The sequence below is a fragment of the Dichotomopilus funicola genome (assembly GCF_033296635.1).
Source record: "Dichotomopilus funicola strain CBS 141.50 unplaced genomic scaffold C8A04scaffold_32, whole genome shotgun sequence".
Lineage (NCBI taxonomy): Eukaryota > Fungi > Ascomycota > Sordariomycetes > Sordariales > Chaetomiaceae > Dichotomopilus > Dichotomopilus funicola.
This window is the reverse complement of record NW_026944053.1, coordinates 167471-192287: the sequence shown is the minus strand read 5'-3', so window position 1 is coordinate 192287 and position 24817 is coordinate 167471. Positions and strand designations below refer to the sequence as shown.

Below are 24817 nucleotides of genomic sequence, written 5' to 3'. Positions count from 1 at the left end.
AGTGATATGGCCGGCAATATCCTTATTATTGTGGAGCCATTATTCAAGCTGGATGAAGAGGGAGACCATTTTAAGACACACGCATCAGGACTGAGAACGCTTCACTTAGATCATTTATCAAGGCCAACTTTCCAGCCCGCCCGTGTATTAAGTAGTGTTTAAAATAGGTGACCCATGGCACCGGTATGTGAATGCACTGGGCTCTCGTTTGAGGCACTCAATCTGCAGTTATTAATATTACGGAGGTTGAGGGGATGTCGTTGCGTGTGGAAAGCCGCCCACATACTTCGTACATGACTTGTGATGTAGGTAAGGTATTCTTTAGGTTCACATTCCAGATTGTTAGCCAACAGCATTTTCCGGTTCATGTTCGGGGTCTGCTGGCCCAAATGAAACCCCACATAGGTACCTACCTAGATATTCGTACCTCAGGCGAGATACGTTTGGGGCAAAATGCTCAACTTTTCTCCAGATCCTAAATCTAAATGGTCAAGGCCCCTCGCGTTTCGAAGGTTAACAAGGGATAACTTTTACAACTGAAAGGCCTTTTCCCAAAATTAGTCGCACCACTAGAGCCGATTCCGGGCCGACTAGAAACCTCCCAACATACCTCCACCGCTTGTAATAGGATACAGCTCCGGGAAACGATCAATACCTACCTACCTAGTCCGCGCTAGGAAAAATGAATTGAAGGTAATATAGGACAGGTAACGCAAGCACATACCTCCCGAACTATTCAAACAGGTTTCTTCCACAGGCATTGGCAATGGGGCCGGAGGTAATTCCTCAAGCAAAGGTCGCAGTCCGGGACGGTGAGGACGGTTGCCCGGCCCGAAGGCTCAACGCGGCTTTGAAAGGAGAGTTGTGAGCGCACTACAACGCAACCCGGGAGGGAAGCTCCGGTTTAGAACTGGCGGCCGGTCTTTGCATTCCTCAAACTCGCTCCATCTCAGCGCGTCCCCATTTTTTTGGTGGCCAGCCTAGCGCTTGAGTCCTGGGAACCCGCAGGCGGCTGAAATCGGCCACCGAAGCCCACCGAACGCCCACCGGACCAACCCAACAACACGTCACTCAGGAATGAACGAGTTCAAACCTCCAACCGCACGAGTCGGAAACCAAACTGACTGAGTGAACCCGGCCGGATCCGGCCGTCGTTCAAATGTCTCCTACCTACTGACCCCCGGGCCCGCAGGTTCATTGCCAGGTTCTGGGTCGAGGGCCTTAACAAATGATGAAACTGATCCCGTTCTTGACCGACGAGGACAGCGGAACGATTAGCCGGCACCGGCCTCAAAGCGCCCAGTAACAACGGGGCCAGTGCCGTTTGAGTCAGTATTGGATGGAGAGATACCTCCAAATTTGCCCAATCCAGGCAGCACGACGACACCGATTATCAACCTGCGATGAGCGATGGGTGCTCAGGGCCATGTTGTCAAGAGACGCGAACTCGCGAACCCGCGCACATGCGAACTTGTAAACTCGCAAGGGCGCGGTCAAATGCGCCTAGCAGACAGCCCGTCCGGACGGTGTGAGAATTTGTGCCCTCGGTGAGCGAACCTAATCTCGCTGCCTCATTCGCAGCCGGAAAAGTTGCTCACCAAGGCCCCCAAACAATACCCGTTGACGGCCGGCAAACAGGGCTGCGACGCCCAGCTTTTCTGGAAGTTGCGCCATGGAGTTGTATTTGGTATTGTAAGTACGGGCTCCAGCTTTGTTGGTGATCGTGCCTTCCGGATACAAGAATAATTATTGGAATAGGATGAGATCCGGCCCCACAAGGAACAGAAGTTGTCAGATTGTACCTGGAATCCATTTGTTCATCCGCCCTATTCCTTGACCTCGTGCCCGGTGCCCGCTCACCTTTCTAGCGGGCGCTTCCGGGCAGCTCTTTTCTACCTGGGACGCCCCAATTGCCGTCCTCAATCTGCGATATCGCCAGGTCACAACCTGTCCGCTTTCCTTCCTCGCCCGGGGTGCCTCTCCTAGCCCTTCCTGCGCAACACAACGGTTACGGCTACTCCAATCAAATGCGTCAATCCCATCCTGGCTGTGGCCGCTGGGCCACGGGTTGTCGAGACTCGAACCTCGGTCCTGTGCTCAGCGAAGGTAGCTGGTTGTTTTGTGTCTCCAGAGAATGCACCGATTCCCCGGTGACCTACTCACCGGGATAGCGTTCCCCCATCCTAGCCTCTGCTCGCCTCGTTTTCCCAATGCCCTTGTTGTGTTCCCGACTGGCCCCGTCTTACGAGTGGAGGCTACCTATGGCGAAGCAACGAAACCGCCCGGTGAGTCCTACGTTGAGCTTGGCTCGACTTATGGAACTCTTGGAAGGACTATCTTGTTTGTTGATGGGGGCCGTAACACGCAAACCAACATCTGCAATCCTGCTTCACCTACACAAGCCAATCCCTCTATATAAGATCATAAACCCACCTCCCGTTCTGCCATATTTAGTGTTCCTCATCATCAGTCTCAAAGCCCGTTGACAAGAAACAACTCTCCATTCCATACACCATTCCATCCGCTCACTAGGCGTTACATATCTGCCACAAACTCAACCAAAAACAAACTTCCAACATGCCTCACGGCCCGAGCAACAACGTCAGGAGGGGACATGTGTGGTACTGTGTAAGAATGCATACCGCAGCAGCCCAGATGATGGTCTCGGGCTATACTAATATGAAACACAGGACAACTGCCATGATGGTCCTTGGAGCCTCGACATTCACGACGCTTGCCCGAACTGCACCCACATGCGCTGCCCCTGCTGCGATATAAAGAGAGTTCCTTTCATCCATGGCCGCTAAACAACCTGCGTCAGCACTTACTTTTCCGGATGTTCGGGGTATAAGGCGAAGCGGCATGGGTGGCTTCTTTCTCGCACTTAGACTGGTTGTTTGGCGTTGAAGCTTCTCCTGCATTTTACTGGGGGGTTCAGAGGTTGGGTTTTTCACAGGCGGCGCTCGGGTGGCATAGAGAAGGAGCTGTGTAGCATGTAGGCTTCGGCTTGCGGTTTTCAGCTTTGTTTCTTGTCGGCGCTATTATATCTAGATGGGCATGAGTTGCGGGCCACTCTTGGTTAGATTGGATATTGGCAACATCGGCGCGGGTTCGTTGTGTATTTTGCTCTTATTTTTTCCATTTATTCATTATTCATTTTATAGATAGGGCTCGATTTGGCGGATGTCTCATAGACTTCAGAATTAATTTGTTTTCCTTCCTTTTCTCAAAATAAGCTTTTCTTCAATTCCAACTGTCGACACCTTGAATTACTAGATCTCGTCCTGTGATTTGCTTGCATACATGTCATCATAGGACAGCCGAATGCTAATCGATGACCCCGGTTGGGTCACCGTTTCCTGTACCCTTAAGCGCGAGCTACTTAAAAGCCTTAAACGCCACCGAAACCAATGTTGAGTCAACGTCCATGGTGTCACAAGAATGTCGCACCGAATCGAGGAGGCGAAGCCCCTGGTTAACTGTACCTCTCCGGGATCTCTTACGTTGCTGTAATTGGACATTACCTAGGACAATATTCACCTAGGGACCCAATTCAACCTCGGTGGGCTCTAAGTATGATATTTCTTCAACATGAGCGTTAATTTTCCTCATAGGCCGCGAACTACGTTTGGATTCTCGATCTCTTCCTGCTAACGGCCGCCTTGACTCAAGGTGGATCGGGCGACCGCGAGACGCGTACGCCTTACTCTTTTGGACCCAGAACTGAAAATCTAAAATCTCTAGCCCCATCTAGGCCATCTAACTCCTTTAAGCGAGTTTTCAAACACAAATATTTGAGTCTCGTCGCCTGATTTCAAGGTAGGCAGTGAGGGTAGTGGATCACAATGGCTATCCCCCCTGGCAACACACTTACACATCGGTATATCGGGGGAGCGGGGTTATGTTACCCCCACATTGTGTTCGGTTTGGGAGGTAATTTAGACAGTTACGGTATTTTACCTATCCCCACAACAGACCGCTCCGCCCTGTCTCGTGGCCTCCGCCCGGTCCGTTGTCTCCGAAAGCACCGGGCGGAGGGGTCGCACAGCCCGGAGCGGCCCCACATGGTCAAACACATGAGTGGTTTGAATCCTGTTGGGCAACGCTGTTCGTCAACAAAAAACAACAACAACGACGACGAAAAAAAAGAAGGCAAGCCCAAAGGGCAAATCGTGAGAAAGTGAACGAAATAGAAAGAAGGGAGATTCCGTGGCATCAATCAGTCAATCAACCAGGCATTGGGCCTGAATCCCCCGACACGGCGCCAGCACAGCATGTGCCACAAACACCCAAGCCCCTCTAATAAACCCCACTTTCGCTCGGTGAGGGCATTCGCAAGTCCGCAGCAAACCTGTTTGTTCATTATCAGCCTTTCTCTCTTCGACACCGAGCCAACATTCATTCAAAACAGACCACGCCGGCAGATTATCCGTACATATTACCCGTATCTTCCTTGAAAATACTAATCTCATCTTTTGTGTTTCAATCACTGCCCCCTGTTCTTTTGTTTGTGTGTATGTTTCCGTTCCGGGCCGTTTACTCTGTATTGTTTAGATTCAACACAACACCGAGCCACGGCCACGCCGCAAGTGCGCATGACTATATTGCACTCGCCCTGGAATCCATCAGCACTGCCCAGCGATAATTCCTCTCGGTCGTTTTTTTCTTCTTTCTCTCCACAAACATGTGAGTGGTGGTACCACACATGGCAAAGCACGAGCCTGGCTGTTGAAGGAAAGGCGCAGTCGAGAAAGACAAGCGGTTGAGCGAGTTGCGACACAAAAACCATCATGTCACAATATCGGCAAGTGAATAACAAGAGCCCCCCCAAAAAGAAAGCAAGCACAAGTAATAGTAACAATCATCTTTCTTTTCTTCTCTGGGTTCAACCCATTAAGGTCTGTCTATCTCTCTGGCCTTGTGTTACGTGCATGTTAGCATGAATGTTGAACTCCATTTGGGCAAGACCGACGCCTCCCACTATTGCCTCAGCGAGATGGATACCTCCATTACACGGTCCGGTCCCCCCGTTCCCTTCATATGCCCCCATATATGCCCCATCAGCCAGCCCTGTGTATGCTCCCGCTTCCAGCGCCACATCGCCGGCATTTATGAGCGAACAGTTAAAGAGGGAAAAAGAATAAATAGAGAAACTCGAGCGAAATAAAAATAAGTAGAAATGGAAAGAAACCCGATTTTGAGCAGACCTGTGCTTCATCCCGTCCCGTCGCGTCGCCCGTTTCGTGGCCCCCTCTTATGTGGTTCCAAATCGGAGTAGAACCCGACAAATATGTTTCGACGGGAGAGCAAACCTCGGAAGGTTCTGCAAGTGCAGCCCTGCTAGAGACACGTCCGTTTCCCGTCGTCCCATTCCATGCGGTAACAGATGCAGCGGAGTACCAAGCCAGACGGAACCATTTCAAACGTCCATAAAACGCCTCAAGTCAAACGCCACCTTGAGCACCTCTTCCCTCTAACTCTCCTTATGCCCCATGTTATTCCTTTCGGTCCCACCTTTCGACAAACCATTTCGTACACTGGTATCACTTGTACCACCACCTATCCTACTAGGCGCGGCCAACAAGCTTGATCTTGGGACTCGCCTTCGCAGGAGATCCCGAAGCTGTCAGAGCCGCGGCAGCAGCCCTTGCCAACATCGGGCTCCCCGTCGCCAACCCGGCCTCTAACGCCTTGCGCGAGGGCGTCACCTTGCGAGACGAGGTCTTGCCGCCCGAGATGGTGAGCTTCGGCAGGTCGCGCTTAGCAGTAGCAGACGCGGGTGTTGAAACGGAAGCAGACTTCTTCTCTTTTGCACTGGGGGTAGACGCAGAGCTGGACTCGGGAGTGACGCCCGCCGCGACGATGGTCAGGCTCGGGCTGCGAGAAACCGCAATCGCTTTCGTCTTGGCCGCGGCGATGGACTTGGCCGGCTTCTTGGCGATGGTTTTCGGGGTGACGCCGCTTTTCATGGCACGCTTGATGGTGGCAGTGGCCTTGGTGGTTTTGGTCGTCTTCGTTTTGGTGGTCGTTGTCGCTTTGGTCTTGGCCTTGGATGATGAAGATGAAGAGCCGGTGGTCTTCTTCTGTGCGGCCACCGAGATGCTGCTGGCAACGCTTTTCTTAATTGACGTGACGCCCTTAGACGCGCCCTTTGCGACATCCTTCGCGCCCTTGGCCACCTTAATGGTCGCGGAGGAGAGGGTTTTCTTGAGGCCATTTGCCGCCTTTTGCTTCTTGGTTGCAGGAGTGTCCTCGTCATCGTCGCCGTCAAACTCGAAAGCATCTTGGAGTTTACGCTTGGGCGCTGCTTTAGCCGGTGTCTTTGCTGGCGCCTTTGCCGACGCCTTGGTTGATGCCTTCACCGTCGTCGCCTTCAGCACCTTTTTCACGGAAGCCTTGACCGAAGAATTCTTGACCAGGCCCTTAGCCGATATTTTGGCCGAGATCTTCTTCGAAGTCTTCTTGACGACTTTCTTCTTTTTTTCCTCCTTGGCCGGCTTCGGCACCTTCACTTCCTTGGGCTTGGGACCCAACACGCCCCGGCAGTTGGGACTACCACATAGACACTTCTGCACGTTCTTAGCTGAGAAGGGGTCAAAGTTGTAGTCGTAGGTGAGTTCTTCGCCAGTCATGATCGGGCGATCACCGGCGAAGAGGGCCATGCGAGGTTGGCCGGAAACAATCCACTTGATCATGCGGCAGTTGGGCGAACACGAGTGGTTGACGAAGCGAGCGATGCTGCCCGTGGTCGCGTCGATTATCATGTTTTGGTCAAAGGACATAAGATAGTAGCACTGCGGTGAGATTAGCCGATGAATCTCCCTGAGTACGCATAAAAACCGGGCGAAAAGGGGACTCACCTCATTGTCCTTGTAGACCTCATTCATACGGCGTTCGCACTCGGCCTCGGTGATGATCTCACCCGTGTACTCCATGATGATTTGATTCGCCTCAAAGCAGCGGTTGCTACGGACGCCATACCCGCGGTCGGACGTCTTGTAGACCTCGACTCCCACGCGATACCGACCTCCCTTCTTCGTGCGCTCCTGGAGGTCCTGGAAGGCGCGGTTTTTGCAGAGGTCTTTGCCGACGTTGCAATTGGTGTCGTCGCACTCATACAGCATGATGCGATTCTGGCAGTCCTCGTCGCAGCCGTCTTCAGCACGGCAAACGCATGTGGACGAATCCCCAAAGTGGGGGGTTTTCTTCCAGTATGAAGCGGCATCCCCTACGAAGCGGTCTGGAAGTAGTGTTAGTGGGAATGTAGTCCGGGCGCATTCTATCCGAGGTACTCACTCTTGGTCATGGTGCGGTATGCAGTGGGCTTTGGTTGTCCAGGGGGGAGGGGGTTGCAGACATCGAAGGGAAGCTTGAAATCGCGCTCGTTGAGAAGAATGCGCAAGCCGTTGTACATGGGAAGGGGCAGGGCCTTGTTGGGCTTGCCGCTCGGCATGAGTTCCGGGTTTGAAGCGATCTTCTTCTTCTCCTGCGGGGTGAATCCCTTCAAAACATCGGTGGGCGCATCTTGACCGGCGTAGAGACCCTTTTCTAGCCACTTCTTTGTGCGCTTCTTCGGCGGTTGCGGGGCGCTCTCTTGCTTCTCTTCCACCGATTTCTCCTCCTCCGCGGCTTTTTTTGCTTCAACCTTGGCCTTCTTCCGCGGCGGCTCTGATGCGGGGGTCTCCTGAGAAGGGTCGATATCGATGTATTTGCCATTGCTCCAGACCGTGTACCGGACCGGACGCGTGTCGATATGGGCGAACTCATTTGTGTCCCTAAGTCGCAAGAGCTCGCGAGACAAGCCACTAATTTCCTTTTCCACCGCCTTCTTGCCCCGCTTGCTGAGCGCCGACAATTTGGTTGCAAGATCTTCGGTAGCAGCGCCGGAAAGACGCGTTGCCCGACGCGTCAAATGGGCCGGTGCTGGACTGACGGCGGCCTTTTTGGCGATTCGCGCGCTCCTCGGCGTATTGGGGGCGGTGGTTGATCGCTCCCTGCGAGACGCGTCCGCCTTTGTCGTGGAGCGAGCATCGCCCTTGGCCAACGCGTCGATCGAGTCGCCCACGATAGAATTGTCGCGATTAGCCGCTGTGTCGTCCGAACCAGTGCTGCGTCGCTTCGCTTGCGCGGTGTCTCCCTTTGACTTCCGCTTGCTATGTACGTCGGTGCCCGCCAATTTGGAAAGGTTATATACCGGCAAACTAGATCGTGCGCGGCGCGGGCGGCTGACTGGCGAAGGCTCAGTGGACGACGGGGGTTCTGCGACGACAATGGCGTCGCCTGCTACCGGACTTTGTCGGCCGGATTCTTGTTGTGGCGATTCGATCTCGATCTCGGTGGTCTCTGTTACCGTCACCACGGCCTCGATGCTGGACGCGGTGACAGTCTCGCGTTTCGACAAATCCGAGTCGGAGGCCAGCGACATGCTGTCAGGGGAAACGGTGGTTGGGGGCGTTGAGCTGACGGACACGGAATTCGAGGACACGTCCGTCGCATCGGCGCTGGAGAAGCTGGACCCGCAAAGCAGCGAGTCGAGGGCGGCCATGGCGGGTGCCGCGTCGACAGCCGCCATTGTTGTAGCTGTGGTAGCTGTGGGTGAAATAGGTGGGTTGAGGTGGAGAGTTTAGGTGAGGTAAAGTTGAGGAGGAAGTTTGTGAAGGGAAGATCGCCCGCGGGTCAGGAATGCGAACGAACGCGTGCTTGTGGATAAGCGGGTCAGCGGCTGGTGAACCGGCTGGGTGAAAGCGGCTGTGCCCGAACGGAGAATGCGAACTCTGGGAGATGGACGCGCCACAGATGCAACCAGATGCAGATGCAGATGCAGATGCAACAAAAAGTGAGTAAAGGGGGAGGAAAAGAGTGAGAGCTGCGAAGAAATGAAGATTATATCAGCTCGCAAGAGGCCCGCAGTGACACTGATATCGCCGTGGGAGAAGTTATTGTGGGAGTAAAAGACAAATGTTGAAAAACACAGGGCGGGAGAATCAATTGTAAGGCACGCGTCAGAATGGCGACGTGTGCGGAGTTTGCAATGGCTGCAGGAACAATACCCACAATAGAAAGTAATAAGACGTGAATGGCCGGAGGGCCAGGTGGACAGGGGTGGGGGGTTGAAGCTGTGTGTGTGTATTATTGTGGTGTGAGCGGCCGGTGCGGAACACTGCGGAGAGAGAGAGCCCGGAGAAGGAGAAAGGGAAAGTTGGACGGGAAGATGCGCGCAGGGGGGGTGGGCTACCTGCGCCGTATTTAAAGAAGGGCCGGATGATGGGGGTTAGGGGGTGAATGAACGGGCCGCCCCCATTCCATCATCCATCCTCCATCCCCCTTTGCAGTTCGCACTCCGCAACCTCAGGCATGGCGGCGCTTGCGAGTTGCGATGTATCGGAATCACTGTCTACTATGCAGCTCCAAGAACGAGGAGAGGGAAATGGGGGTTCATGTACCAACAGCTGATGGGCTTGCTACCGAGATGGCCAACATGACCCCCTTCCGCCACACTTTTGCTTGCATCAATGAGGGTGGCCCAACTCGAACTAACACCCACTGCGAGATCCGTGGTTTTTTGGTCCCAGATGACCAGACCATCATGGCGATGCATCAAACTTCATTTCTGTCCATCTTGCCTCTCAGGCCCAGAGTCTCCATCTTGTGTCGCAACTTCCTCCAAAACCAGTCTTTCGAAGATTCAGGAAACGGGCAGGCTGCGGGGAACTCTAGTTAAGTCTGAAGCAACAGGTTGTGTGCAAAATGAGGCCGGATGCTAGCTGTTTTGGCGGGACGACACGTGTGTGATGTCGGTCGAGGTTTGGGGCTCACGGGCGATCCGATTGCAAATTGCCAAATAAGGATGTGTTACCACAGGTCTCACACGACGACACATCTTTTGACAGCCAATGAGTTCAGCCTCTGTTTGTGAGGAGGAGTCAGCAGCAGAAACATGCCTGCTTTGTGGGAGACCATGGGCATGCGCCTTCTTGTATTATGGAGGTGAGAGAGCGTACCATAGTAGGGTTGGACCAGAGGTGGAGGATTTTCTTGTTTGGTGAGGATGAGGGGGGAGAGGGGGAAGCTGGAGAAGGCAGCAATCCACCCAGACCGGCTAGCCCCAGAGCGCAACAACCTACCGTCGAGAAAGGTCCGCATCAGCATCAACCCCTCGATCCGGTTTGCGAGTCACCTTTGAGAACGAAATGGACAGCCCGCAGAACCCATCCGATGACCACGTTCCTTTCAAGTCACCATTTGTCACTCCACCATCAACTTTTGTCGGTGATCTCCCCTCACCCCCCGGCCACATAATGTAGCACTGAGGTGTCACTCGCATCACTTTTGATACTAGAGCACATCTCGTCGTTCAGACGGTGGGCAATCAGATACACTGCAAAACTCTCTCCTTGTTTCTTCAGTTCTGCTCCCAAGTCCCCCTCCCCCCCGGTTTTTGGAGGACTGCGATCTTCAACACACCCTGCATGTCCTACCCCGGCGACATAAACTGGCTGGTCAAAATCGTGCAGGGGCAATGCATATCGTGTGACTTCGTCGGAAAATCCCCACGGAAACTCGCAATCGCTAGTTAGGTTCTGAGTATGGCAACTAGGAGTGCGCTGTGTTGATGCTAGACTTTGAGCTCACCACTTGATGAGGAACGATGCTCGGAACTGCGGGGCCGTTCCCCCGTTGGGTCACTGCAATTATCATGGAGTGCAGGATCTTGGCTACTTGACTACCTAGGGCGTTGCTGTGAAGTTCATAAGTCCTAAGTCCTAAGTTCAGCCATAAATCTCTTTCCAAGGCGTCCCGGTTCGGCTCTGGGTTTCCGTAAAAGATACTAGAATTTCCGTATTCAAGTCAATATTCCACAGTCATCGCAAATTCCATTAACACAAGGGCCAAAGGTTGTGGATATCCTCCTGTAAACCATGTAGGCAACAGCGAGAAAGTAGTCTCTTGATTAACCGTAAGTAACATCAATTTGTCAGGCGCAGCTGATCTTTGTCGTTCATTGGTATAGAGTACGTGGACAAAGCATATTCAGCAGATAGACTTGTACAGAATACTTCATCTCAGATACATTCGGTTCTGTGTGTTAAGACCGCACAATTTCACGGCTTTTGTGAATTAACTTGCCTCAGAACTATCGTGAGTAGGGTTAAGAAAGGAGGAAAATGACATAGAGGCAGCATGTAAAGCGTCAAAAACTCGCGAGTTTGCGGCCGAAATCACACTCGCTGCTGTTTGCAAAGCTAATATCGAAGATGTCTCGCGGTTCCACCGCAGTTTTTATGCAGCGTCTTGTGAAGTGATATCTGATGCATCGCAACCGACTCACCGGGATAGCCTTTCTAACCAGGCCTATAAGTCTCAAGTAGGATTTGACCTGAGAAATTCCACGTGTGTGGAATGCTATGGTACTCGTCCCTTGTCTCAGACATACGTCTCGTGATACTGTCGAGACGCTCGGAAGCACAGTGGCCGACTCTGATAAATTTTGACCACAATTTCAGATATACCAATGCGAAGTCTCCATGGAGGCAGACTCAGCCATATCTCGATGCACTGTTGAGCTTCCAAACCTTGTGCTCAAACCGAATCTTGAGCTTTGACTCAATATTCTGAGCAAAAGGGGAGAGAGAACCTATTCGAAAGTGGTTGTCCGCCTTGGGGCAAAGCAAATCTCACTCTATAAGATGTTGAAGACTTGGAGCATCACAAACAACAACTCCTACCGAGTATTTAATCTCTCAAGACCAGCTGGATGAGACGAACCGGACGAGATTGTCGGCGCTACCCTCGAAGCTTGAAGTGCAAATTGCGCCGGTGGCGCCTCCTCGAGAGCTTTTGCAGCCTAATATCTCACCAGTCACTCCCTCACTTCACCACCTATCCAAACGTGAACTGTTATCACCAGTCTCAGCACGGTGCTTGACCGAGGCGTGAATTGTGACAAGCGCTGAGGTCAGTTATGGAGGAGCACGGACCACTTGGTGTTTTGGGACCAAACAAAAACAACCCCCTGCATCGAAGGGCGGCAAGGCAGGGGTGGAAGCGCGCGAAACGGACGGGTCCACGAGCTCGGAAAGGAAAAGCTTGGCACAGCACAGACCACATCCCGACCCGACCCCACCACAACCACGCTTGCCAAGAATGGCTCCACAATCGTGGGGTTCTTCATGGTCGTCTGCCGCCAACTCTAAGATTTCGGGCTGGTGTTGATTCAACCTTCATCACAACTCCCGACACTGCCGCAAGACAGAAGAAGATAATTCTGCCCGAAAATCTCGAGCGGCAATTCCACAACTGCTCGGTCGACCGTAACCTCAAATAATTTGACCGCCCCGTTCCCGCAAACAGAAGACCTGAACGCATCCACCCACCACCTCTTCGAAAACAACCACAAAATGGCAGACCGACCCCACCATCGAGGCGGGCACGGCGGCCCAAGGGGCGGACGCGGTGGACGTGGAGGCGGCCGTGGAGGTGGCGGTGCTGGTCAAGGCGGGCAGGGCCAGGACAAGGAGAGGCCGAAGAAGGAGAACATTCTGGATCTCAAGAAATACATGGACAAGCGGATTACAGTCAAGTTTAACGGTGGTCGGGAAGGTTGGTTTTACTTTTGGTCCCGGTTATTTTGGTACGGTTAAGGATGTATGGCAGGGGCTGACGAAAGTGATTAGCGACCGGGACGTTGAAGGGGTATGATGCGTTGATGAACTTGGTCTTGGATGAGGTTGAGGAGGTGTTGAGAGGTACGTCTGTGACCTGATTCCAGGGCCGGGTGTTAACTTAACCCCCCCACCGCCACACAAACACAATTCGCTTTCTCAATAAAGGAGCAATGGCTGACGGTCCTCACCAATAGATGACGAAGGCAACGAGGTGACGAGAGCTCTTGGGCTCGTAGTGGTACGCGGCACACTGCTAGTGGTACTCAGCCCCGTCGATGGGAGCGAGGTGATAGCGAATCCATTCCTTCAAGCGGAAGAGGAATGAAGGCTGCCACTTGGCAGTTAAATGGTCCATGGATGAGGAGTCAGTCTCGGGTGGACAAGCACTCCCATGATGGGAGAGAGACCTCGAATGGCCTGACCTAAACAGTTCAAAGGATCACGGGTCGGTTTCTCTCTCTTTAGGAATGTGGCAGAAATGGATGGTGACAAGGACGGCGGAGACGAAGCTTGGAACCGAAGGAAAGAAATTTCCTCCTACCTCAACCATTACTAGGGAAGGGGACGAGTTGGGGAGGTCGTCAAATGCATTATGCTTGGGTGATCCAGGGCAATGACAACCCCCGGAATATTACCTTTTGAATGTTCAGCAGAGAGCAGAGTAAAGGTAAACCAACGAAGGGGAAATAAAAGGTTAAATCTGTCGTTTTTGTTCTTGTTCTGCGGCTGCCAAACGACTAGCTCAAAAAAAAGGGAGACCGCTCGATATAATCATGTCCGCTCACTCCTGCTTGGGTTCGCTAACCGTCCTAACGTTTTGGGCAAATTTTATTCAATTGCAAGCCCATCCTAACACATTTGTTCCACCTCCGCCACCGGCTCCTTTCCTCCAGCTCACGGTGTATGTTCGGCAAGCGAAATAGCCGGTCGAATCCCACAGCCACTCTTCCCGACATCCCCATATCATATATAATTCGCGGCGTGCTCTCCTCAAACCCCCAACTACCGCATTCATTAATTCTGCTGGACTCGACTTTTAAACCTGGGCTTGCTCGTCTAGCCATTTCAATAACCTTGGAGATGTAACAGCTGTTGCTCTACCGGATTGCGATGTGACTGATCCTCCCTTGGGTCGTGGAGGGATGCCGTCTGGCGGGAACAATTTGCACAGATCAGGTAAAGCTGGGACGATTTTGCTCGGAAAGGAAGCTTTTGATACGGATCTTGGCTGGTTATCCCCAGAGGTGTCGGTTTCCGCAGACGCCCCATCAGTTGTGGATTCAGGCTTTCCCGCTTCGCCCAAGGCGTAATCACTTCTCGTGGAGCTCGAATTTGATGGTTCGCTCATAGCTGGGCACTCCACCGCCGGTGCGGGGATTGACGCTCCATTTTCCTCCACACCAGCACCTAGTTCGCCAGAAATGGGTCCGAACAACTCGATTCTAGAAGCGCCTATCATTTTTTGTTTTTCTAATTCTGGATCCGGAGAGCCGTTGTAAAACGGCCATTGAGTATTTGGTAGAATGGGGGTAGTTGTAGCCGATTCCAGTCCAGTTAATGCTGCCCGGGGCGAGCTTCGCCGGGAAAACCCTGGAGGAGTACACCCTCCAAGAAGGGTCACAGGGCTATGACGCGGGGCTGGGCTGGGAGAACGAACCCCAACACGAGCCATATCTGTCGAAGGATTGGGTGGAGCGGGATTCGTCGGTTGGGTCCCGATCTGAGCCGTTTTCGTTCGCCGAGACCTTGGAAACGTGAATCCCCCCTGAACGGCTGTGGGGTTCGGGGACACTGCTTCGGGGAGGGTTGACATAATACTGTTCGCTGAACGTCCCCTATTATGACTTATATTGGACGAGAAGTGGGCTGGTAGGCGGGTGGTTGGGGCAGATGGGGTTGGCGGCTGAAAGGTTGTCGAAGGAGGAATTGGTCGAGTGCTCTTCACACTAGAGTTAGGCGGTTCCGACGCTATCGGTGGTTTCACCGCCTAGTTGTTCGCCCCAGGGGCGCCGGTCTTGCTGTGCTTCACGAGTTCATTAAACGCGCGATCAAACATCTGCTTGAGTTCCCGATAGGTGAGGACGAAGACCGTTTCATTGTCACGGCTGGTCAGGACCACCATTTCCTCAATAGCCGCGTCAAGCTTGCTCAGGCAGCTCAACATATGGCCCATGGAAAGGTTGGGTTTACCGTCGGCTTCCACTCTGTGGAAAACGTAGTCGCGGAAGAGCTTGAGCTGGTATCGGTCACCGGTTTCAGACCATCCTTGGACTCCACCGAGCTCGCCTCGCTCAACTATGGTCATGAGCTTCATCATGGTACGTGCCACACGGCCGTTCTCCAGTTCCCGGGCCAGATGGAACTGTTTCTCGTCGTTGTCCTGGAGGGATAGGTCGAAAAAGCTCGTCATGTGCGTTGCGATGCCACTGATGAAGTTCTCAATGCTTTTGGATTCGCCAGGGTTTGGTGGCGCGATGAGCCAGGCAACGGCATCTTTGAAATTCGCCGTGTACTTGTTGGCAATGGAGTCAAGGGCGACCTGGATGTTGTTCAAATGGGCTGGCGGGGAGTTAGTGGCCAGTGAGAGAACGAGCTTGCCAAATTTGACGAGATCCTCTTGTTGCAACTCTTGGACCGGCCTTGTGTTACTTTCAAATTGCACAACGTCCAGAATAGAACAGGCCGAAAGCCTGATACGGTTGGTGTCTGAAAGAATGATTTTGCTTGGCTCAAGACAGCGGGCCGCCAACTTGTTTGAGTGGATAGTCTTGAGCGCATTCGTGATCTGGCAAATGTACCCCCAGAGGGTTGTCTCGGGCACGGCATTGGGCGCCCGGTACCGGTTTCCGTGGGCGGCCTGGAGATGATGTTCCTGTAACGTTTTGGATAGGGGGTGATAGTCGTACGCAAAAATTAACGAGCTGTCGCCGAACTCCCTGGTGGTGAACGCTTCATGGACGGTTACGATATTGGCATTTTTGATTTTCTTCCATTCCTTCATCACGCTCAGGATGGCCTTCTCATTAGTCAACCGGTAGCCTGCAGCGCGATGGTTAGTCATTGAGCCGGTGCCTATCAATGGGCTTGCAGAGCTAGGTGTGTACCTTCGAGTCTCCTGAGGGCGTAATGTCTCCCCGTTCGACTGTTTTGGGCCTTGTATACCCAACTTGGGTAACCAAAAGATGCAGTATTCTTCCTGTTATTGGTGTCCAAAGGTAATAGGGAGTGCCACCGTTCCAACTGGGGCAAGCCCGAGTCTTGACATGGTTAGTCTGGGCAAACGAGCGAGGTTAGCAAACATGTGGGGGGACTCACTTGGCATCACTTGTTGAGTGGCGAACATCTTTTTTTGCAGTTCCTCTCTCATCTTGGCTGGCATGAAGAAGTCGTAGGTTGCGCGCTGCCAGGGTTGCAGCTCTTGTCGGTAGCTATCAAATGGCTGGTACAAATGGTAGTTGGGCGGCTGTAGAGGCCCGGTAGGGAATGCCCCATGCTGTGGGTAGAACTGTGCCCCAGGGCTTGCGAGGGTATTGTGGTCGGAGGCATAGAGGTTGTATTGTGCGGCCGATGGCAAGGCGGAGTTCATGGAACTCATCGAGGTGAAGGGGTCATTGTAGATGCCGTTCTCTTGCGGTACCCCGTTCGAGGTCTGTTGTTCGTCTTAGTATGTGTTTTGTGCTGACTCAAGGGAGAAACATTACGGTGTTTCCGATCTCATAATTCTGAGGGGTAAACTCTCTGATCGCTGCTGGGTTGAACACGGAGGCCTCAGAGCTCGGTTGGAGGCTTGCTGTGCAACAGACATTAGATACAGCGGGCCAGTATAGGGCGCGGTGAACTTACTGCCCACCCCACGCGGGGTGAATGGAGCCGCATTGGCAGCTTGTGATGAAAGAGTCGTCTTCTTTGCGGCAGCCTGTGGCGCAACTGAGGGGGTGAAAGCTGGTGAGTCGACATTGAATGTCTTCTTCGTGCTGGATAGGGAACGGTCAAACAAGCGGAACCATTGATGAATGGTGGGACAGGGGTGTGCCGCCCCAACTTACAAATCTGATTGAGGGGAAGCGGTTTTGTTCTGGTCATGGTTGAAAGTGCATCCCTGGTCCTCGTACCGGCAGTTGCCGTAAATAAGGATGTTGCGACAGAGTGTATCTTTATTCTCTGCGTATGGATGTCAACAGAGGAAAAGCACCAATGGAACCCGGTATGACCAACCTCGTGCTTTTGATCTCGGGGAGCCGACCTGGCGCCGCAGGTCGTTCGTGGGATATCGCGTCGTGGCCATGGTGGAGCAATTCAGTCGGTTCAAGGACACGGAGACAGCGCCGGAACCAATTCTACGATATCTAACGGTGTGGCCAGCATCAGCATCGGGACAAAAGCAATGACCATAACACCTAGAAAGGGGCAATGCGCAAGAGGCGGTCCTCACATGTGGACGAACGAATTCTCCCATGTTTCGATCGAATGGGCGATAAGGCACCCATAGAAAACGGCATGCGAGCAGAGCACGAGAGCGGGCGACGGCAATTGCGTCAGGAGGAGCCAATGGAGGCGGCCAAACGATAGAGAGGCCGCGACGGTGATAACAAAAAGGGCGCCGGGGGTGACGGCGGGAATGGGAGCAGCGTGTTCGAAATCGGTGTTGTGAGGGAGGATCGCCGCCGAGCCAAGCGTGTCGGCGGGCAGTCCAAGGAAGTTGTGGGCGCAGTGCAGGCGCAGCAGAGCGTCAAAGGGGAAGAAGCAGCGCGGCCACGTTCATTGGTGTGGGGGTGACTGCCCCTCCGGCGAGGACCCGCTTCCCATTAGCCTCGAGAAGCTCGGACCATACGATTCGTTACGTGTAAATGATAGTTATTGCAAAAACGGGGTCTCTGGGGGCCTGGGAGCTCACAACGGTTTATTTGCATCGCTATCTCGCCCAAACACCCCTGCATGCTGACCTCATTTTGAAGACCAAAGTTCATCTGGCCACTCTTCCGTTGACGTCCCACAGACAATAGAATACACGCAGAACCACGCCATTCCGACTACGTTACCTCACCATCTTCTTGTCGGCATTATATCGCGACGCCGACGAATTGATTACTTCTCAGAAGACGGATCCTCCTTTTCTTAACCCAATACGGCGATTGGGAGAGCACCGTTGCACCTAGCGCTGCAGCTGTGTCACAGCCGTGCGACGGTGCGCAGTGCCGGCCGCGTTTACTGGACGCTAGAGCGTCTTTCGTAAATTTAGGTGCTTGTAATCGGGCCTGGGATCTTACCACCCCTCAATTTCACACTGTTCCATCCATGATTCGCTTTTTGTCCCAGCAGACTTCGCTTGATCGTTGAGAGCACGGGCAGAGCCCCCTCGGGACAGCGACGATGGCGGCCCAGGACGGGCTGGATCTTGGCAGCCTCTCTGCGAGCCAGCAGGAAGCGCTCCAGCAGTACACCGACGTTACGGGCCAGGAGATCGGGGACGCCATTCCTCTTCTTCAACGGTCGCAATGGAACGTACAAGTCAGTCACCTCATACCAGAATGACGTGCTAGGTGGGAAGGCTAACAGCCGCGCAGTTTGCCATTGCCAAGTTCTTCGATGGCGAAGGCCCCGATGTCGTTGCGCAAGCCCAGGCCGCACACGATAGTATCCCGCGAGCAACCGCACGGCACGAGAATTTGCAAGAGGCCCTGATTGACGACGCTTTTCTCCCACCGACACGACGACCGCAAACCGAACCAGCCCCCCGCGTCGTACCGCAACCATCGGCGCTATACCGCACACCACTTCTTATCTCCTTGCTTTTAGCGCCGTTTCGAGTCGGGTACAAGCTCTTGGCCGGGGTCTTCCGGTCGATTTTGTACTTCTTGACGTTCTTACCACAATCATTGCGGCCTGGATTCGTCGCATCCTCCCTTTCCAAAGGGTTAAGGCAGACCAACGGGAGAAGGGTGACTCTTCCGAAGGAGACCGCTCAAAGATTTCGGCGTGATTTTGAGGAGGAGTACGGGGAATGTAGCCTCCCATTTTTTGAGGACGGCCATGCCCAAGCGTTAGACGCAGCAAAGAAGGACCTAAAGTTCCTCTTGACTGTTTTGCTATCCCCCGAGCACGACGACACCGAGTCTTTTGTCCGGGAAACCCTTCTCTCGCCCGAGGTCGTGAGCTTCATTAACGACCCATCCAACAATGTCATTGTATGGGGAGGAAATGTGCTCGATTCGGAGGCATATCAGGTCGCTCGGGAGTACAGCTGTGTCAAGTACCCCTTTTCGTGTGTGGTGTGCCTCACTCCCAAGGAAGGGAGCACGCGCATGGGCATTGTGAAGCGACTCGTCGGGCCGATGACGCCGGAGTCGTACCTTGCCGGCATCCAGGGCGCTATCACGAGATATGGCCCTGACCTGAACGGTGCCCGGTCCGAGAGAGCCGCACAGGAGATGGCTCGTAACCTTCGGTCTCAGCAGGACTCGGCGTATGAGCGGTCTCTGGCCGTGGACCGGGAGAGGGCCCGCCAAAAGCGGGAGGCCGCGGCCGCCGCGGCCGCTGCCGAGAAGCGCGCTCTAGAGGAAGCAGAGGCCGCTGCACAGCTTCAGGAACAGCGGCAGAGGTGGAGGGAATGGCGAGCAACGACCGTCCTCCCGGAGCCCGACGCCGGGGCAGAGGATGTTGTCCGCCTGGCCGTCAACATGCCTGCTTCGTCTGGAGCGGGCCGAGTGATTCGGAGGTTTACTAAGGACACGACATTGGAGGAGCTCTACGCTTTTGTGGAATGCTACGATCTCCTACAGGATCGGCCCAGCGGGGGATCCACGAGCAAGCCCGATGGCTACGAACACAAGTATGGGTTCCGGATCGCATCTGTCATGCCGCGAGAGACATTTGAGCCGAGCATATCCGCGACCGTTGGAGAGAAAATGGGCCGCGGGGGGAATCTTGTGGTAGAAGATGTTCTCATGGACGAGGAGGAATGAGATGTTAAGACGTAATGATATAACCCTCGTGTAGTTACGGTATAAACTCCCTTTGAGGCTGTGTATGTCCTCTAATATTCCAGGTTCCGAAAGGTGGTTGTTTTAAGAACATGTCCCACACCCTGTGATCACCTTCCCCATTGTCCCACAGAGGTGGATCATCGTCAACTCCGGACTGCGGGGCTTATCTTATCACCGCTCCGTAACGGTCCAAAGCGCGGCCCATTCGCTGGTGCTGCCGTTGAGGCAGCCTATGTCTTAGGTTTCCGTTGTCTAGACCAGCCGGCTCAGAAACCGAATTGAGACTTCTGTGTAAGTGATCATTGATTTTTGCCCAAGATGACTTGTGCTTGCGCGTCCTGGCGGCGACAACGAGGCTGTGCAACAACTTTAGACCCCGCCGAAGAGGCTCTTTTTCTCGCGTGCCAACCATCGTCGAACCATCTTCTGCTCCAAGAGTCTGGGCGGTGATGTGCAACAACCCCTCGTTTTTTAGAGCTGCCCACCAAGAGGATCACCTCTTGGTTTAGTTCGGTCCGCGCGTCCGGCCTTCTCGACACAAACCTTTGTGGCAACGGCCACCACAGCAGGGTGGCTCAGCGCAGAGACTTTTGCAAAAGTGCTGTTACCGCGGCTGGCTTCTGATATCCAGTCGCTCGTTGAAATAATTGCTGGTGATTTGAACCCCGCGGGTTTGACGTTGCAGCGAAAACGGGGCCAATCCAAGTGTAATTTGATGAAGACCCTTGCTGCCTAGGAGGAGGTTGAGCGCTTGGAGAAGAGGCGGGACGCGGAACGCGGCAGGCTAAGCACCCCCGGCGGTAATAAGACCCAAGCACAAGAACCATCAACCACACATTTCCAAAGGATCCGCCACAGTCAAAACCCAGACAACGACGTTTCGACGAGATTTGATATTTAGCCAAACAAGGACCCCATTCTTCGGTTTCTGACTCGCTCCCCGACAACTCGCACAGTTTCCGTTGCTCCGCATCCCTGGACCCTTGAGACTCCGCAACATATACGGCCTTGCGCTCCCGCGCTTCGAGCTGTCGCACCGACCGAAATGGCGGGCTTTAGCATGAACAAGGTGCTAGGCACCATTAAAAAACGGCCGACATTTGGTGGGAATGGTGGTAGTGGTGAGTTGCACGTTTTCCACCCGCGCCCGACCGTTGGGCGGGTTTGCGCGGGCCCTTCCGCAGCAGCAGATCTCACGATAGGAAATCATGTGGTACTGACGGTGTTTTGTTGTTTCTTCGTTGGCCACAGGCAGCGCCGCCGACAACGCGCCGATAGATCCCGCGAACGATACCCCTGAAAACATTGCTTCGCGCTCCGCGGTACGCCTTCGCGCCCCGAATTTAATAGTCGACTTGGACCAACACAGAGACTGACCGGTGCCAACTGAATGCACAGAAACAATTTTGTCAGTCCGTGGGGAGCTCTTCGGTCCGTCACGACATGCCTTCCTTCCGACCCCTCAACCTTTCGTTTCGTCCGATAGGCTAATGCTTGAGATCCTATGCATCCCAACAGGGCGACGATGTTATTTTCCTCCCATTGATCGTTGAGGCTGCCGTTGCCTCGCCCGCCGCTGCCGCAGAAGCCGCCCGCGTGATCCGCAAGTACCTGCACCGCGACTACTGGTCGAAGCCGTCGTACCAATACAATGCCATCATGCTCATTCGGATCCTGGCCGACAACCCGGGCCCCGGGTTCACACGGTACATGGACAAGAAGTTTGTCGATGCGACGAAGGATCTGTTGCGGACCGGCCGGGACCCAAGCGTGCGCCAGCTTCTGATGGAAACACTGGACTCGTTCGAGACCTCGAAGGCGTTGGACGAAGGACTGGGTCCCACCATCGAGATGTGGAAGAAGGAGAAGGAGAAGGCATACAGGGCGTATGGGGTAAGTTTCGGTTTCCATGCTGGCTCGTTGGTGCGCCGACTAACATACCACCTAGGGAACATCCGTTGCACCAGTACCACCACCCAATATGATGCAGCCTTTCAACCCGTACCAACAAGCCCACCATTCCCTACCTCATCACCGGCCGGTCCACGCGAAACCCCTCCCGGACCCGGTCGAGCTCGCAAACCGACTTGAGGAGGCTCGAACATCGGCCAAGCTCCTCGAGCAGGTCGTCGCGTGCACCCCACCCTCGGAGGTCCTATCCAACGAGCTGATCAAGGAGTTCTCGGACCGGTGTTCCAGCGCATCCCGCAGCATACAGGGGTACATGGCCGCCGACAGCCCCGGCCCGGATAACGACACGATGGAGAGCCTGATCGACACCAACGAGCAGCTCCAGCAAGCGCTCAACCACCACCGCCGCGCCGTGCTCCAGGCCAAGAAACAACTCCACGGAGCCGACAGCCCAGCCAGCGAATCCAGCCCGGCTCCCCAACTACCACCCGTGGCCGAGGAAACCCGGCCGCCTGTCAGCCCGCCCGTGCCCGCCCGACGGGCCGGCGGTAGCGGCTTCGGTGGTAGCAGCTTCGGCGGCGGCGGCCTCGGCATCAGCAGCGGCAAGGGTAAGGCAAGCCTCGACCCCTACGACGCAGCCGCGGCCGCGACCGCCGCATCCCCAATCGCCGGCCCGTCCCGTTCCGGAAACGGGACGCCCCGCCACGACGACACCGACGACGACGGGCAGGATCCGTTCCGCGACCCACCAACCGAGACCGCCACCCACTACCACGCGTCCGGATCGTCATCGTCCCGGCCCGTCGGCGGGGCAAGTGATACCCAACAACGGCTTTCCTTTGAGCCTTTCCATCCTGGGTTTGGTGGCGGCGCCGGTGGCTCGTCTTCGGCTGCAAGGGGGGCTGAGAAGGGGAAAACGGAGCCGGTTACGCCTGTTTCAGATGAGGGTGGATCGGATGTGTACGGGGCGACACCTAGGGTTGATGACCATGTTTACCGTTATTAACGTCGTGTTTTGGGGAGATCTTTTTAGTTGATGAGCTATTCAGCTGGCCAGTTGGCTTGGGCAGCCGATTTCTTGAGGGAGGGTCGGTTTATGATGGATCGCCGTCCCGTCTCCTTTTGGTTTATGTTGCCTCTTTTCGATTTGCGTTGGGTGTATCGGGGTTTGGGATGTTTTACCTTCTTTTGCTTCAGTTTTGAGCCTGCAGAGTCTGCGCAAGACAGCCTGGATTGCCTTGCTGTTATTTCGTTCTTCCGACTTTTGTCAGCGAGAATTGAGTTCCTATTATATTTCCACCCAGTTAAGGGTGCCCCGTATCCTGCCGGCGTCATCTAGGGCAGGGCAGGCCGATTGTGTCTAAGGTCTGTTTGTGCATAAGCGGCCACGCAACACCATCACTGGGATAAGACAGTCCGACCGTACACATTTGATAACTCAAGGACTTCCGAAACCTTCCGGTTTTATGTAGCGAGACCGGGACCTCCTTATCGTAGGTATGGGAAGAGTTATGATTAGCCTCCTAATTTGTGGCAGCTCGTCGTACAACATGTTAACTCCTTATTCGCGCCACGGTCTACATGGAAGGTATCTTCAGCTCGGAGTTCCGGAGTTATACCCGAGCAACATTCTCCTTCGGGGTTGTCCGGTTGAATCCAAGTCATTACTTAACTCCCGAGCCTCTGCCTCGAAGTTACCCAAGTTGTGTCTGGAGAGGAATACTGCGCATCCAGTGCGTCCAGTGTTATCGGGGTGCTCGAAGGTCCTCGCAGTATATGTCACTGCGTCCAGCTTAGCAGACCCGAGATACCATGCAAGATCCGGAGGGAGCGAGCCCGTTTTGTAACGTTGTTGCGCAGGAATATATGAGAAAACCGTGATACTGAGTGGCCTTGTGTTGCATTTACAGACTCGGGTGCCACCAGGGGGGCTCATGGCCCGTGGAGCGACTGCACATCAGCGTCTGGGTTAGCAACTGCTGATTGACGAGTTCATATTCCTCTCACCGGGGTCTAGGGGTTTAATAATCTCACTGAAGGTAGGGCAGGGATATCAGAGACCCTTAAATGCCTGATATAAGAACTCTGATTCTGGATATCTGGGCAATTGAGTCTCGTTTCAGGTTCGGAGGCTGGACCGCTTCCACGACCCTCCCCAACAACCTACCAAACGAAATCACTCCCGTGAGCAACAACTACTTGTCTAATCACCCCATAACCCATGGCTCGAATGATTGAAAACTATTGGAGGCATGTTTTAGTTCACGACTCCACCCTTCATCGTCTGTTGCTATCGCAACTAAAACCCCTTGCTAGCACCCATGCTAGGGGGTCCACTGGGAGGAGCATGACTTTCTTTTGTCGACAAGGTTAAAATCCGAGTCTAGAAGCTTTTGTTAGATCCAACTTCCGACTAGGTGGGGGTTATACCATCGAATTGGGTTATTTGAACACTAATATCCAGGAGTCGTGATGTTGGGAACTTGGGGCGGTATGGTTTTGGGCAGAGTTAACCCGCAGAGCAACTTGAACATAAATTACACTGCCAGTCACCCATTTCCCGAGCTTTTGAAAAGTAGATAGGAGGGTGCCGAACCCTAGAGAATCTAGAGCCACGCCTTTTGCTTCGTCGGTCGTCATCGGCCAAATCCGGTGATTCTTCGGGGCGGAGTGGAGAGCGGTTTGTTGTTGACAGTGTTTGTGCTCACTCTATGAATTGGGACGAGCCGATGACTATTCTTGGTAGAAACGATTTGAAGGGATCTTAACATCGCTGGTCTCAAGAGATTTCAGCTAATAGAGCCAGCCGTCCACGACCCAATGTACCAAGCCTATGGAGTTTTCTGCTCGCCTACAACCGTTAGCATGGTAATCAAACAATTTTGTCGATGAGTTTCAACTGAAGCTAGAGGAGGCAAGGGACTGCATAGGATTGAGTCTGGGGCAGTCCTCGGAGGCCTGCAAGGCCCCGTGGCTCACGCCGGCGGCCGTATCTTGCCCACGCCCCAGCACCCCTCCGTAGTTTGTTTTAGCCCTCCTGCCTCCGTGTGCTATCCGGCGAGTCACGGCCGCGCCGGACGGAATCTGTGAAACGGCGGACAGAAACTCTCCGTCCGTTGCGCCCAAATGTCAATATTCTCAGCATCCAGCCCCTGGCCACCTCTCTCCCGACTCGGCCAAGGCAATGTGATTCAGTAAGCTGACAGCAGCCTTCCAGCCTCTTTCAGCGCCCGAAATTTCCAGTCGCAGCCCTCTCGG

The 24817-nt window shown here is 54.0% G+C and overlaps 5 protein-coding genes across 5 annotated transcripts; 3 read left to right on the top strand and 2 right to left on the bottom strand.

Annotated features, from left to right (window-relative positions):
- Nucleotides 1–5567: 5567 nt before the first annotated feature.
- C8A04DRAFT_12235 (uncharacterized protein) lies at nucleotides 5568–8572 on the bottom strand (the record flags this gene model as incomplete). The annotated part of the gene is made up of 4 exons (XM_062777266.1): nucleotides 5568–6320; nucleotides 6417–6794; nucleotides 6861–7240; nucleotides 7297–8572. 4 exons carry the CDS (start codon nucleotides 8570–8572, stop codon nucleotides 5568–5570), a joined length of 2787 nt encoding a protein of 928 aa, XP_062636931.1.
- Nucleotides 8573–12398: 3826 nt separating this feature from the next.
- C8A04DRAFT_12223 (uncharacterized protein) lies at nucleotides 12399–12990 on the top strand (the record flags this gene model as incomplete). The annotated part of the gene is made up of 3 exons (XM_062777259.1): nucleotides 12399–12600; nucleotides 12675–12746; nucleotides 12860–12990. The coding sequence occupies 3 exons, from the start codon at nucleotides 12399–12401 to the stop codon at nucleotides 12988–12990; spliced, it is 405 nt and encodes a 134-aa protein (XP_062636930.1).
- A 1662-nt stretch (nucleotides 12991–14652) lies between these two features.
- On the bottom strand, nucleotides 14653–16950 carry C8A04DRAFT_28753 (PAN deadenylation complex subunit 3; the record flags this gene model as incomplete). The annotated part of the gene is made up of 7 exons (XM_062780766.1): nucleotides 14653–15704; nucleotides 15770–15922; nucleotides 15981–16314; nucleotides 16367–16455; nucleotides 16509–16639; nucleotides 16712–16826; nucleotides 16881–16950. The coding sequence occupies 7 exons, from the start codon at nucleotides 16948–16950 to the stop codon at nucleotides 14653–14655; spliced, it is 1944 nt and encodes a 647-aa protein (XP_062636929.1).
- A 1085-nt stretch (nucleotides 16951–18035) lies between these two features.
- Nucleotides 18036–19627, top strand: C8A04DRAFT_12278 (uncharacterized protein; the record flags this gene model as incomplete). The annotated part of the gene is made up of 2 exons (XM_062777284.1): nucleotides 18036–18173; nucleotides 18230–19627. The coding sequence occupies 2 exons, from the start codon at nucleotides 18036–18038 to the stop codon at nucleotides 19625–19627; spliced, it is 1536 nt and encodes a 511-aa protein (XP_062636928.1).
- A 1066-nt stretch (nucleotides 19628–20693) lies between these two features.
- Nucleotides 20694–22565, top strand: C8A04DRAFT_12249 (uncharacterized protein; the record flags this gene model as incomplete). Its single annotated transcript, XM_062777273.1, has 4 exons — nucleotides 20694–20760; nucleotides 20900–20970; nucleotides 21167–21541; nucleotides 21597–22565. 4 exons carry the CDS (start codon nucleotides 20694–20696, stop codon nucleotides 22563–22565), a joined length of 1482 nt encoding a protein of 493 aa, XP_062636927.1.
- Nucleotides 22566–24817: the final 2252 nt, after the last annotated feature.